This window comes from Schistocerca serialis, unplaced genomic scaffold (genome assembly GCF_023864345.2).
Source record: "Schistocerca serialis cubense isolate TAMUIC-IGC-003099 unplaced genomic scaffold, iqSchSeri2.2 HiC_scaffold_1420, whole genome shotgun sequence".
Lineage (NCBI taxonomy): Eukaryota > Metazoa > Arthropoda > Insecta > Orthoptera > Acrididae > Schistocerca > Schistocerca serialis.
In genome coordinates this window covers 1124973-1138592 of record NW_026047648.1, presented here as the reverse complement: position 1 = coordinate 1138592, position 13620 = coordinate 1124973, and the positions used below count along the sequence as shown (strand labels likewise).

General features: G+C 42.2%; 1 protein-coding gene across 1 annotated transcript; it reads left to right on the top strand.

Annotated features, from left to right (window-relative positions):
• Window positions 1-11061: 11061 nt before the first annotated feature.
• Window positions 11062-11770, top strand: LOC126443044 (uncharacterized). The gene is made up of 2 exons (XM_050090887.1): window positions 11062-11152; window positions 11237-11770. Exons 1-2 carry the CDS (start codon window positions 11096-11098, stop codon window positions 11606-11608), a joined length of 429 nt encoding a protein of 142 aa, XP_049946844.1. The 5' UTR covers window positions 11062-11095; the 3' UTR covers window positions 11609-11770.
• Window positions 11771-13620: the final 1850 nt, after the last annotated feature.

Here is a 13620-nt window from a genome sequence, read left to right as displayed (position 1 = left end):
CAGAGTCTGAAAAACACAAATGGTATTGGAAACACCACAGGCTTTTAAGGAAACTTTAACCTGCTGTGGTAACAAATCAAAGCATCAGTTTTCCCATTTGTGTATAACATTTAACTGTAAATTGGAAATACGGTATATACAGTGTCCAATGGCAAGCAGTAGAAACGATATAGCATAAAGGTATGAGAAATTACATTACTTTATATTTCATCAGATACCAATACAAGTGGACTGTGTGTCTGAGAGATGTGGTCCTGTTCACTAAATTACCTGGTGGTGAAGTATTTTGTTCCCACCATCAACAGACCCTGGAAATGTCAGTTTGAAAAATATACAGCTGTTGTAAATGAAATGTTTTAGTCTTCTTTTGTACACAACTCAGGGTTTAAATGAGTGTACAAAATATAACTTCTAAAGAAGGAACTCTAAGCAACACATTTACAACAACTTTAAAAAGGTATATGCTTAATGTACTCAACTGACAAAGAGTTTCCTACGACAATTACTACGATACAAGTAAGCCTACTTTCTGCAAGCATAATGCTGTAAAGGGAAATTCTGTGTGTCCCACTGATCAAAAACAACAAATGTGAGCTGTTAGCAGTCACACGAGATTTTCAGAGTGTCATAACTCAGGAGCAAGTGAAAGCATGACGTATGCATATAGCAATTGAAGCTGTGAATGTTATGTTCCAGTTACCTGTATCCTCAGTCCGTTTCTCTAGTAGGCCAACAGGTTTCCTCTCGGCAGGAGCTTTACGATCACCAAAAATGGTTGGCACAGCATTTGGTTTACGTTTTACCACTCCACCAAGTCTGTCAGTTCAAACTGGTCTGGAGTAAAGTGATTCTGGTAAACACAAACAGTACTATCAGTCAATGTAGTTACCAACTTCGTTATTTAAGCGATATAAAAATTTCAAGACTATACGTTATAACTATATTTTGTAACATAAAATATATGAATCTGTAATATCAATAGAACTCATCGCATGCTACTCGTAACTACATACAGTGCAAGAAATCAAGAGACGTATGAGTTAGGTACAGTAGCTATACACAAACATTGTAACACTCAGATTCTATCTACAAACTAACTGAAAAAATTTCATTTTTCACGATACGTCTAACATCTTTTAGGGAATGTATCTTCATTCAAGTTTAATTTTCATTAGGTTTAGGTTTCCTGTGTAACAACAAATATTGTACGATGCACGTTGTCTACGCCTGCCTACACTGTGTGATCAAAAGTATCCGGACACCACCAAAAATATCAGTTTTTCATATTAGGTGCATAGTCCTGCCACATACTGCCACTGTTTCCGATGTGATAGTGAAGTGGAAACGTGAAGGGACACGTACAGCACAAAAGCGTACAGGCCGACCTCTTGTGTTGACTGGCAGAGACCGCCGACAGTTGAAGAGGGTCTGTCCAAACCGTCACGCAGGAATTCCAAACTGCATCACAATCCAATGCAAGTACTATGACACTTGGGAACTTTGATTTCAAGTTACTTTTAAGTACATTACAGGAGTGAACAGTGGTCAATGGGTTACAAATATTTACTATCTAAAACAGTCTCGATCACGATTTATTTATTACGGTGACTGGTTTCGACCACTACTGTGGTCATCTTTAGAGCAATGAGTAAGAACCTCCTTCTGGTGGTAAATCACTACCACCAATCGGTACTCACCATAATAAATAAATTGTGATCAAGACTGTTTTTGACAGTAAATACTGGATTTCAAGGTTGAGCGCACGGTGCAACGAGTGTAAACATTGGACGATTGAACAGCAGAGAAACGTTGCGTGGACAGACAAATCACGGTATACAATGTGGCGATCCGAAGGCAGGGTGTGGGTATTCCGAATGCCCGGTGCATGTCATCTGTCAGCATATGTAGTGTCAACAGCAAAATTCTGAGGCAGCGGTGTTATATGCTGTGGTCGTGTTTTCCGTGGAGTGGGCTTCCACCCCTTGTTGTTTTGCGTGGCAGTATCACACGCCTACATTGATGTTTTAAGAACCTTCTTGCTTTCCACTGTTGAAGAGCAAGTCGGGGATGGTGATTGCATCTTTCAACACGATCGAGCACCTGTTTGTATTGCACGGCCCGTGACGGAGTGGTTACACGACAATAACATCCCTGTAATGAACTGGCCTGCACAGAGTCCTCACCTGAATCCTAGGGAACATCTTTGGCACGTTTCGGAATGCGGACATCGTGCTAGGTGTCACCGACCGACATCGATACCCCTCCTCCGTGAAGAATGGGCTGCCATTCCCCGAGAAAACTTCCAGCACCTCATCGAACGTATGCAAGCGAGAGTCGAAGGTGTCATCGAGGCTAAGAGTGGGCCAACACCACACTGAATTCCAGCATTACTGATGGAGGGCGCCAGGAACTTTTAAGTCATTTTCAAGCATGTGTCCGGATACTTTTGATCACATAGTGTAGTATTTGTATCTGAGACTGTTGAATATACAAGATGCCGTATTAAAAGAGTTAATTATAAATATACTGTACTGTTACGACTGACGATACAATTCAACTATGCTAATCTTTTTATTTATTTCAATGTTTGTCGAAACGGTAGGCCTACACTATTAAATGCAAGTAACAGGTACTTTACAGAGGCACGTCATTATCACACCAACTATTTTCACAAAATTTACTGAAAATGAGGCACTGTTAATTGATCTTTGAAGTACACATAGCCATAGCCAACAACATACATTAAAACATCCAAATACTGTACTTCCCAATTTCAACAATTGGGCCTACACACTGAATACGAAACGAAAAATGGTGTTTACCTATTACACCTTTCGTGTTGCCAAAAATATGTCTTTATAGCAGTCAGTACATTACAGATTAACTAGAAATGTGTAGCTTTCACTATGGTTTGTCCAAAAAAACGGGCTTGCACACAACGTACCTTTTACAAACAAATGTGACCGGTTTGAGACGAACCACATGTAATGACACACCAAATCTGATCACTAAGCGAGTCGAAATACAGCAAGTTTGTTAGACAGCGAATGTTAAACCTTAAGATTATTTGCACTAATGAATGAAAACTGTACTTTCCATACACAAGCGAGAGTCTCATGTGGGCTGCCAGTTGGCTCTGCTGGTTTTCATCGGTCATATTCTCCTTCTTGCTGCATCTCTACCTTCAGAAGGAATTCTGTACAGTTTACCTCCCTTTCTGCCTCAGAACAAAAAGCGAAAAGCACAGCACTGAGGTAGTATTCTACTTAGAACTTTGAAAATACACAACACTACCCATGCTTCTCACACAATGCTTGGGCCCACGACGGCTGCTAATGTTACACGATGTGATTTCAGCCAACTGTGGATGGCGGCGAACGCAGCAGAATACGATGGCCGTACTTCCCTTTATACGAGGCTGTACTGCCCTGGTAAACACGCCACGACTCCAGCGCTGCAAAGTGGAGTGCATCTCGACTTGCACTGCTGCCAACTTTGGACTTGCTAGCAAAACGACTTCCTCGTGGAAGAACGGGGACGTGTGTTTAAAACCTTCAATCGTGCAATCGGATAGATCAGCAAAGTTTCACAAGTGAGAAGATAGTACGACACATGTATGTGGAACAGATTCTGTAAGGATTCAACGTTCACCTTTTGCATTATAAACAACCCACATACAGTACTTGATAGTATATCCTACAGCAGTCTCAAAATAAATTCTTGCCCTTGTGCTATTAGGTGCTAATTATTTTCAACTGTTTGCACTGGCTGTACACTACCATCAGAACTTTAATTTCAAAAAGAGCATTACTTACATCTACACTCCTGGAAATTGAAATAAGAACACCGTGAATTCATTGTCCCAGGAAGGGGAAACTTTATTGACACATTCCTGGGGTCAGATACATCACATGATCACACTGACAGAACCACAGGCACATAGACACAGGCAACAGAGCATGCACAATGTTGGCACTAGTACAGTGTATATCCACCTTTCGCAGCAATGCAGGCTGCTATTCTCCCGTGGAGACGATCGTAGAGATGCTGGATGTAGTCCTGTGGAACGGCTTGCCATGCCATTTCCACCTGGCGCCTCAGTTGGACCAGCGTTCGTGCTGGACGTGCAGACCGCGTGAGACGACGCTTCATCCGGTCCCAAACATGCTCAATGGGGGACAGATCCGGAGATTGTGCTGGCCAGGGTAGTTGACTTACACCTTCTAGAGCACGTTGGGTGGCACGGGATACATGCGGACGTGCATTGTCCTGTTGGAACAGCAAGTTCCCTTACCGGTCTAGGAATGGTAGAACGATGGGTTCGATGACGGTTTGGATGTACCGTGCACTATTCAGTGTCCCCTCGACGATCACCAGTGGTGTACGGCCAGTGTAGGAGATCGCTCCCCACACCATGATGCCGGGTGTTGGCCCTGTGTGCCTCGGTCGTATGCAGTCCAGATTGTGGCGCTCACCTGCACGGCGCCAAACACGCATACGACCATCATTGGCACCAAGGCAGAAGCGACTCTCATCGCTGAAGACGACACGTCTCCATTCGTCCCTCCATTCACGCCTGTCGCGACACCACTGGAGGCGGGCTGCACGATGTTGGGGCGTGAGCGGAAGACGGCCTAACGGTGTGCGGGACCGTAGCCCAGCTTCATGGAGACGGTTGCGAATGGTCCTCGCCGATACCCCAGGAGCAACAGTGTCCCTAATTTGCTGGGAAGTGGCGGTGCGGTCCCCTACGGCACTGCGTAGGATCCTACGGTCTTGGCGTGCATCCGTGCGTCGCTGCGGTCCGGTCCCAGGTCGACGGGCACGTGCACCTTCCGCCGACCACTGGCGACAACATCGATGTACTGTGGAGACCTCACGCCCCACGTGTTGAGCAATTCGGCGGTACGTCCACCCAGCCTCCCGCATGCCCACTATACGCCCTCGCTCAAAGTCCGTCAACTGCACATACGGTTCACGTCCACGCTGTCGCGGCATGCTACCAGTGTTAAAGACAGCGATGGAGCTCCGTATGCCACGGCAAACTGGCTGACACTGACGGCGGCGGTGCACAAATGCTGCGCAGCTAGCGCCATTCGACGGCCAACACCGCGGTTCCTGGTGTGTCCGCTGTGCCGTGCGTGTGATCATTGCTTGTACAGCCCTCTCGCAGTGTCCGGAGCAAGTATGGTGGGTCTGACACACCGGTGTCAATGTGTTCTTTTTTCCATTTCCAGGAGTGTAAATAGATATTCAACTTCATTAACAATTACTTAACATAATTCCAGTTTATAAGTCACTATGTTTAACCTACTGAAACGGCTTTGCCCTCGCATTTTTTGCGAGTTAATTGCATGCATCAACTCTTGAGTTATTTATGCACCATTCAGGTTGTGGATTCTTTGCAGCTTTTGGAATTAGTGCTTTGCAAGGCTTATATGTAACACATAAATGTGATACTTCATGACCTTAATTCAAGATGGGAGTGTCATTCTGTAAAAATATAATTCATCCAGAAATCCCATCCAACCTTGCTATCTGAATCAGCACTTTGTGTGTCAAAGTGAAAACTTTGTATGTCTCTTCACTTCTGTTGCCACAGTATCTGTATTTCTCAGGTAAGTTTTCATATTTGTGTATATCTCTTTGTGACCTAATAAGTAAATACAATCTTTAATTGATGGCAGTATGTTTGAGCACTGATTTTAATAATTACCAGCAGCAGGAATGTACAGATTACTCAATTCAATTAAACATCTCAGTATCTTAGTTTGTTGCTGTTAAGGCTAAATATAATTTACACAAATGCAATTTTGCAACTGCTAGTACTACTGCTAAATCTACTGCTGCAGCTACAAGTTATAGAACCATAGATATCAGAACTTTATGTGTGCATTTATTGTGACGTGCAGATACTACGTAACTAATTTTTTTTTCTTCACTACCCACAACACCAAACAGGCTACTATATCTAAATTATGCTGAACGAGGTGGAGCAGTGGATAGCACAATGGAATCGTATTCAGAAAGACAGTGGTTCAAACCCGCGTCCAGACATCCCATTTCAGATGTTCCGTTATTTCTCTAAATCACTTCAGCGAAATGCCGGGATGGTTCCTATCAAAGTGCAAGGCCTTACTTCCTTTAACATCCTTTGCTAATCTGAGCTTTTGATCCTATCATTATTTTGTACATTTGAGAGAGATGCAACCTCGTGACAAGAAAGTGATGCTGTAGCAGTTTCAACCAATAGTGCTGCAGGAGGGAAATGACATGGAGGCTTCTGGGTGAATCAGACTGAATAATGGAACAGCTATGGCCACCACAAGCGACGTGGAATCAGGAGGAATTGCTACACCAATCCACACCAACAAAATCTAAGGAGACTGAAGATCGCTATTTTCGTGCAGCGCAACTACTTGCGCAGATACCTTGAAACAAAATGAGAATGGTAATGTGGGCAGTTTCATAAAATATCTGGCATCAGTTTGTGAAATCAATTAGAAGCCATAGAGCAAGACCACTGTAGCACATCAATAAACTGTGTGTGTTACGCGTATGCACACTATTTAAACAAAATTTGATTGCTGTCTTGGAAATAAACTGAACCCTTATTACTTCCTGAGAGAACTGAATGTGAGTGTTTTCACATGACTCTCGGCTGTGTTCAAAATGACTGCTGTCAGCTATTGTAATTATGTAGCTCTGCACTACTAACCCCCCCCCCCCCTCCCCCCAACCTTTGACCTTGACGTTAATGGGAAGGCTTGCGTGATACAGATGCAGATAACCATACTGTAGGTGCAGCCACAACAGAGGGGTATATGTTAAGAGGTCAGACAAACGTGTGGTTCCTGAAGATGAGCAGTAGCCTTTTCAGTAGTTGCAATGGGCAAGAGTCTGGGCAATTGACTCAACTGGCCTTGTAACATCACGCAAAATGGTCTTTCTGTGCTTGTACTGCAAACAGCTGAAAGCAAGGGGAAACTACAGTCATAAGTTTTCCTGAGGGCATACAGCTTTCCTGTATGGTTAAATAATGATGTCATCCTCTCGGGTAAAACACTACAGAGGTATAATACTTCCTCAATTGGATTTCCGATCAGGGACTGCTCAGGAGAACATCATTATCAGGAGAAACAGAACAGGAGTTTTATGGATTGGAGCGTTGAATGTCAGACCCCTTAACTGGGCAGATAGGTTGGAAAATTTAAAAATGGAAATGGATAGGTTAACGTTAGATATAATGGGAATTAGTTACTTGATTGGCAGGAGAAACTGAACTTCTGGTCAGGTGAATACAGGGTCATAAATACAAAATCAGATAGGGGTAATGCAGGGGTAGGTTTAATAATGAATAAAAATTAGGAATGCGGATAAGCTACTACAAACAGCAGGGTTAATGCTTTTGCACAGTAGTACAGGTTTATATGCGAACTAGCTCTGCACATGATGCATTGAAGAAATGTATGATGAGATAAAAGAAATTATTCACATAGTTAAGGGAGAAAAAAATTTAATACTCATTGGGGACTGGACTTCAGTAGTAGGAAGAGGAGGAGAAGGAAAAGTAGTAGGTGAATATGGAGGTTTAAGAATCATGAAAGAAGGTTGTATGTGTGGAAGAGACCTGGAGACACCAAGAGATTTCAGATTGATTATACAGGGCATTACAAAAAGGTAGGACCAAACTTTCAGGAAACATTCCTCACACACAAATAAAGTAAAGATGTTATGTGGACATGTGTCCGGAAACGCTTAATTTCCACGTTAGAGCTCATTTTAGTTTCGTCAGTATGTACTTCACTTCCTCGACACACCGCCAGTTGGCCCAACTGAAGGAAGGTAATGTTGACTTGGGTGCTTGTGTTGACATGCGACTCGTTGCTCTACAGTACTAGCATTAAGCACATCAGTACGTACCATCGACAGGTTAGTGTTCATCACGAACGTGGTTTTGCAGTCAGTGCAATGTTTACAAATGCGGAGTTGGCAGATGCCCATTTGATGTACGGATTAGCGCGGGGCAATAGCCGTGGCGCGGTACGTTGTATCGGACAGATTTCCAGAACGAAGGTGTCCCGACAGGACGACGTTCGAAGCAATTGATCGGCGTCTTAGGGAGCACGGAACATTCCAGCCTATGACTCGCGACTGGGGAAGATGTAGAACGACGAGGACACCTGCAATGGACGAGGCAATTCTTCGTGCAGTTGACGATAACCCTAATGTCGGCGTCAGAGAAGTTGCTGCTGTACAAGGTAACATTGACCACGTCACTGTATGGAGATCGCTACGGGAGAACCAGTTGTTTCCGTACCGTGTACAGCGTGTGCAGGCACTATCAGCAGCTGATTGGCCTCCACGGGTACACTTCTGCGAATGGTTCATCCAACAATGTGTCAATCCTCATTTCAGTGCAAATGTTCTCTTTATGGATGGGGCTGTGATCAAATTGTAAATTTTCACAATCGACATGTGTGGGTTGACAAGAATCCGCACGCAATTGTGCAATTACGTCATCGACACAGATTTTCTGTGAACGTTTGGGCAGGCATTGTCGGTGATGTCTCGAATGGGCCCCATGTTCTTCCACCTACGCTCAATGGAGCAGTTATGATTTCATACGGGATACTCTACCTGTGCTGCTAGAACATGTGCCTTTACAAGTACGACACAACATATGGTTCGTGCACGATGGAGCTCCTGCACATTTCAGTACAAGTGTTCGTACGCTTCTCGACAACAGATTCGGTGACCGACGGATTGGTAGAGGCGGACCAATTCCGTGGCCTCCACGCTCTCCTGACCTCAACCCTCTCGACTTTCATTTATGGGGGCATTTGAAAGCTCTTGTATACGCAACCCCGGTACCAAATGTAGAGACTCTGCGTGCTCGTATTGTGGACGGCTGTGATACAATACGCCATTCTCCAGGGCTGCATCAGCGCATCAGGGATTCCGTGCGACGGAGGGTGGATGCACGTATCCTCGCTAACGGAGGACATTTTGAACATTTCCTGTAACAAAGCGTTTGAAGTCACACTGGTACGTTCTGTTGCTGTGTGTTTCCATTCCACGATTAATGTGATTTGAAGAGAAGTAATAAAATGAGCTCTAGCATGGAAAGTAAGCGTTTCCGGACACATGTCCACATAACATATTTTCTTTATTTGTGTGTGAGGAACGTTTTTGTAACACCCTGTATGGTGGTAAGACAGATTTGGGAAACAGGTTTTAAGTTCTATGACATATTCCAGGGGCAGATGTGGACTCTGTACACAATTTACTGGTTATGGACTATATATTAAAAATGAAGAAATTACAAAATGGTAGGAATTTCAGGAGTTGGGACCTGGATAATCTGAAAAAATCAGAGGTTGTAGAGTGTTTCAGACAGAGCATTAGAGGACAATAAAAGGGGAATGGAATACAGTAGAAGGAGAATGGGTAGCTTAGAGGGATGAAATAGTGAAGGCAGGAGAGGATCAAGTAGGTAAAAAAAGACTAGGGCTAGTAGAAATCCTTGGGTAACAGAAGAAATATTGAATTTAATTCATGAAAGGAGAAAATATAAAAACGCAGTAAATGAAGCAGGCAAAAGGGAATACAAAAGTCTCAAAAATGAGATCGACAGGAAGTGCAAAATGGCTAAGCAGGGATGGCTAGAGGACAAATGTAAGGATGTAGAGGCTTATCTCACTAGGGGTAAGATAGATACTGCCTACAGGAAAATTAAAGAGACCTTTGGTGAAAGGGGAACCACTTGTATGAATATCAAGATCTCAGATGGAAACCCAGTTCTAAGCAAAGAAGGGAAAACAGAATGGTGGAAGGAGTATATAGAGGGTCTATACAAGGGCGATGTACTGGGGGGCATTATTATGGAAATGGAAGAGGACGTAGATGAAGATGAAGTAGGAGATATGACACTGTGTGAAGAATTGGTGAGAGCACTGAAACACCTAAGTAGAAACAAGGCACCGCAAGTAGACATCATTCCGTTAGAGCTACTGATACCCTTGGGAGAGCCAGCCCTGACAAAACTCTGCCATCTGGTGAGCAAGGTGTATGAGACAGGCGAAGTATCCTCAGACTTCAAGAACAATATAATATTTCCGTATCCATAGAAAGCAGGTGCTGACAGGTGCGTGAACCACCAAACTATCGTTTTAATAAGTCACCATTGCAAATCAGACAAATGAAAAAACTGGTAGAAGATGGCCTCAGGAAGATCAGTTTGGGTTCTGTTCAAATGTAGCAACACGCGAGCCAATTCTGACCCTACTACTTATCTTAGAAGCTGGGTTAAGGAACGGTAAAGCCCGTCTCACACGGAGCAAGGTTCGCCACAAGTTTGCGAGATGGCGTGCATGCCTGCCGGCATGCAGGCAAGGGAGCCGGCAATATTCCATGCCGAAGCTCTCCCACGGTGCAAGATTGGCTGCTAGTTGTGTTGTGATCGGCTGCGTGTTGTATCGAACGAAGATGCTTCAGGTACAGATGTTCTGAGCAAACTGGCATTATTAGCTCTTTTGGTGCTAAACGATGCAGAAATACATGCTACTGAGAGAAGAAGAAAGAAAGAATGGACGAAAAACTGGATTAAGAGGAGAAACGCTGGGAAAGGTGTGCTCTCCATGCTTCATAAAGAGTTGAGGTTAGTTCGCATAATACCTACTTTTCTTTGAAAAATATCACCATTTCATTACTATTTGACTTTATAAATATACAAATAATGACTGTTATATACGACTTTATTTTATAGGATAGAAGATCGCACATCCTTTGCAAATTTTATTCGAATGGATGTATTGGTATTTGAAGAACTGCTTCGAATGGTTTCGCCTTTGATTCAGAAGAAAGACACTGTGATGCGTCAGGCAATTACGGCGCGAGAAAGGTAAGTGCATTATTATATGTTCGAAACAGAAAGTTAATTTTTATTTATAATCCATTGTAATTTTACGATCAATCTGAGACATGTTTAATATGCGTCTCTAGGCTTGCTGTCACACTGCGTTTCCTAGCGACCGGAAACACTTACAAAGATTTGGGCTATTCTACACGAATAGCGAACAACACGCTCTCCCGTATGATACCAGAGACTTTGACGGCCATAGCAAGCGTGTTAGGAGATAATGCGACACAGGTAAGCTCAAGATAAATGCTATAAGTATTTGCTACGATTTTCTACTTGGTACGGCACGACTGTGAAGTAAAATGTAATTTGCAGTGTCCACGTGATCCTGCCGAGTGGAAAGTAATAGAAGATGGGTTCCACAGCCTCTGGCAATTCCCGCATTGCATTGGAGCACTTGATGGGAAACATGTCAAGTTTAGGCCTCTGCGCTCTGATGGTTCATCATTCAGAAACTACAAAGGTCACGACAGCATAGTTCTTTTAGCTCTAGTAGATGCTAATTATAAATTTTTGTTTGTGGACATTGGCAGAAATGGAAGAATGAATGATGGTGCAATATTCAGAGAGAGTGCCTTGTTCATGAAACTCATGGATGGTTCATTAAATTTGCCACCAAGTCTCCACTTCCAGGTAGTGACATCTGTGTTCCCTACATGTTTGTGGCAGATGATGCTTTTGCGTTAAAGGAAAATTTAATGAAACCATATCCTGAACGTGACATGACACCTGAAAAAAGAATTTTTAACTACAGAATTTGTAGAGCACGTAGAGTTGTGGAAAATGCCTTTGGCATAATGTCAAACAAATTCAGAATTTTGCTGCAGACTATTCCACTATCTGTTTCCAAAGTAGAGCACTTGATTTTTAGACTCCTTGCGTTTGAAATACCAGTAACTAGAAGACACCACTTTGCTACTGTTCTGCGTGAGAACTGAATAATAATAATAATAATTTGTGTGGCACAATGGCAAAGTGCCTTTCTTTTGATGTGATGCCACTTCGGCAACTTGCATATTCCAAATCTAATACTGTTATCAAGATGGGACATGTCATTTTTGGCAGCTCCTCACATCACCGAAAGGGGAGTGCTACACTGAAAGCTAACTGAAAATTTTTGTGGTCTGAACAGCCTTAAATTTTGCTTCCTGTTTTCAGGCACACTATCACTAGCCTCCTTTAGCAATGTAAGAACTATTATCTACTTTCTATTAATTTTGATGTATGTTTGAAACTGCAAAGAGAATAATGAAGCAATATATGGTTAAGAGAACTATGTACAACTCTGAGAATATATTTAGGCATTTATGAGGTCTCAATGTTGTCATAGATGGCTGCTACAAAGTATGTGCATTTTTTTATCAGTTGCATAAAACTTTCTTAATCAGTATGCATGTATTCAAGAATATTGTCTATATTTCTATTCAGACAATAGGTGTCTGTTTTTGTGTGTAAGAGATTTTCTGCTGTTCGTTTCTGGTTTTCTGTTCCAGATGCAGCTGCCGATACACCAACTACATGATAGGATTCACGTTCAAGAATGCTTGTGAAGTGTTCTGAAGAAAATACTGTTGCAGTTCATGTGTCCATATTCAAAAAGTGTACAGAACAAAGCAGCCATGTAAAAAGACATTTTTACTGTGTGTGTGTGTGTGTGTGTGTGTGTGTGTGTGTGTGTTGGGATTGAGCTAACTGTAGCCATTATATATGTTATGGGATTATTTGTTTATTAAGTAAATATCAAGCCATCCTGACTTGGGTTTTCGTGGTTTCCCCTTGTCGCTAAGGTGAATACCGGGATGATGTGTCTAAAATGCCACGGCCGACTTCATTCACGAGTGTCACATTATGTATTTCTCTGATACAGTTGTTAAATTTTAATAGGCAAATACAATGCATAAACAGAACTGGTTAAAATGTTACTGCTTATTTTACTCCTGTTTCCTATCATGTTAAATTCCTATTGTAATTACTTATCATGCAGACGACTTGTATCTCTGTGTATTATTTAAATATCCCAGGATATTGTAACTGTATTCAATTTCTTAAATACAATTATATCATTAGATATCACAAGATTCCAACTGCTATTATTTGTCACATAAGTACATGCTTCTTTTGGAATTCATACTATGATTGGCTACAAATCTCAACTACTGCATTTATGGGTGATACTCTTGAAGTAATTTACCTACTCAGAGATTTAGAAATCCTTACTATCGAGTGGATTCAAAACGACATATTTTAATTTGTTCTCGTGAAACAGCCTGATCTAAATGTACAGTTGAGTGCAAAGCTTTCATGCAGGCTATCCTACTACATAGGCAAGTCTGCATAATGTTGTTACCTAATATCTCGAAGTACTTGGGTCATTTGCTTCAAATTTTTACACTGTCTAATGAACATCTGCATAGATAGGGGGTGGGGGTGTTACCAAAAGTCTATAGCAAGATCTTTACCAATATGTTTTGTATTTTTATCTGATACTCTCATTCATATTGACATAGGCTATTTTTTCTCTTTTTTATAAATGTCTTAAGGTTTTCTGCATAAAGTTACTGCAAGAAAGAAATTGCTGTGCTGTGAAAATGTACAGCTTAACCTATTCACACACTGTTTCAACCAACATAGTCTGGCATGTCTACAGTTATTCAAGTTGTTTCCCCTATCATAATTCTTCCTACTTATATATAATCAAA

Coding starts and splice junctions, on each gene's coding strand:
- LOC126443044 (XM_050090887.1), top strand. CDS start 11,096: ATGATACCAGAGACTTTGACGGCCATAGCAAGCGTGTTAGGAGATAAT. Junction 11,153..11,236: donor TAGGAGATAATGCGACACAG/GTAAGCTCAAGA, acceptor TGTAATTTGCAG/TGTCCACGTGATCCTGCCGA.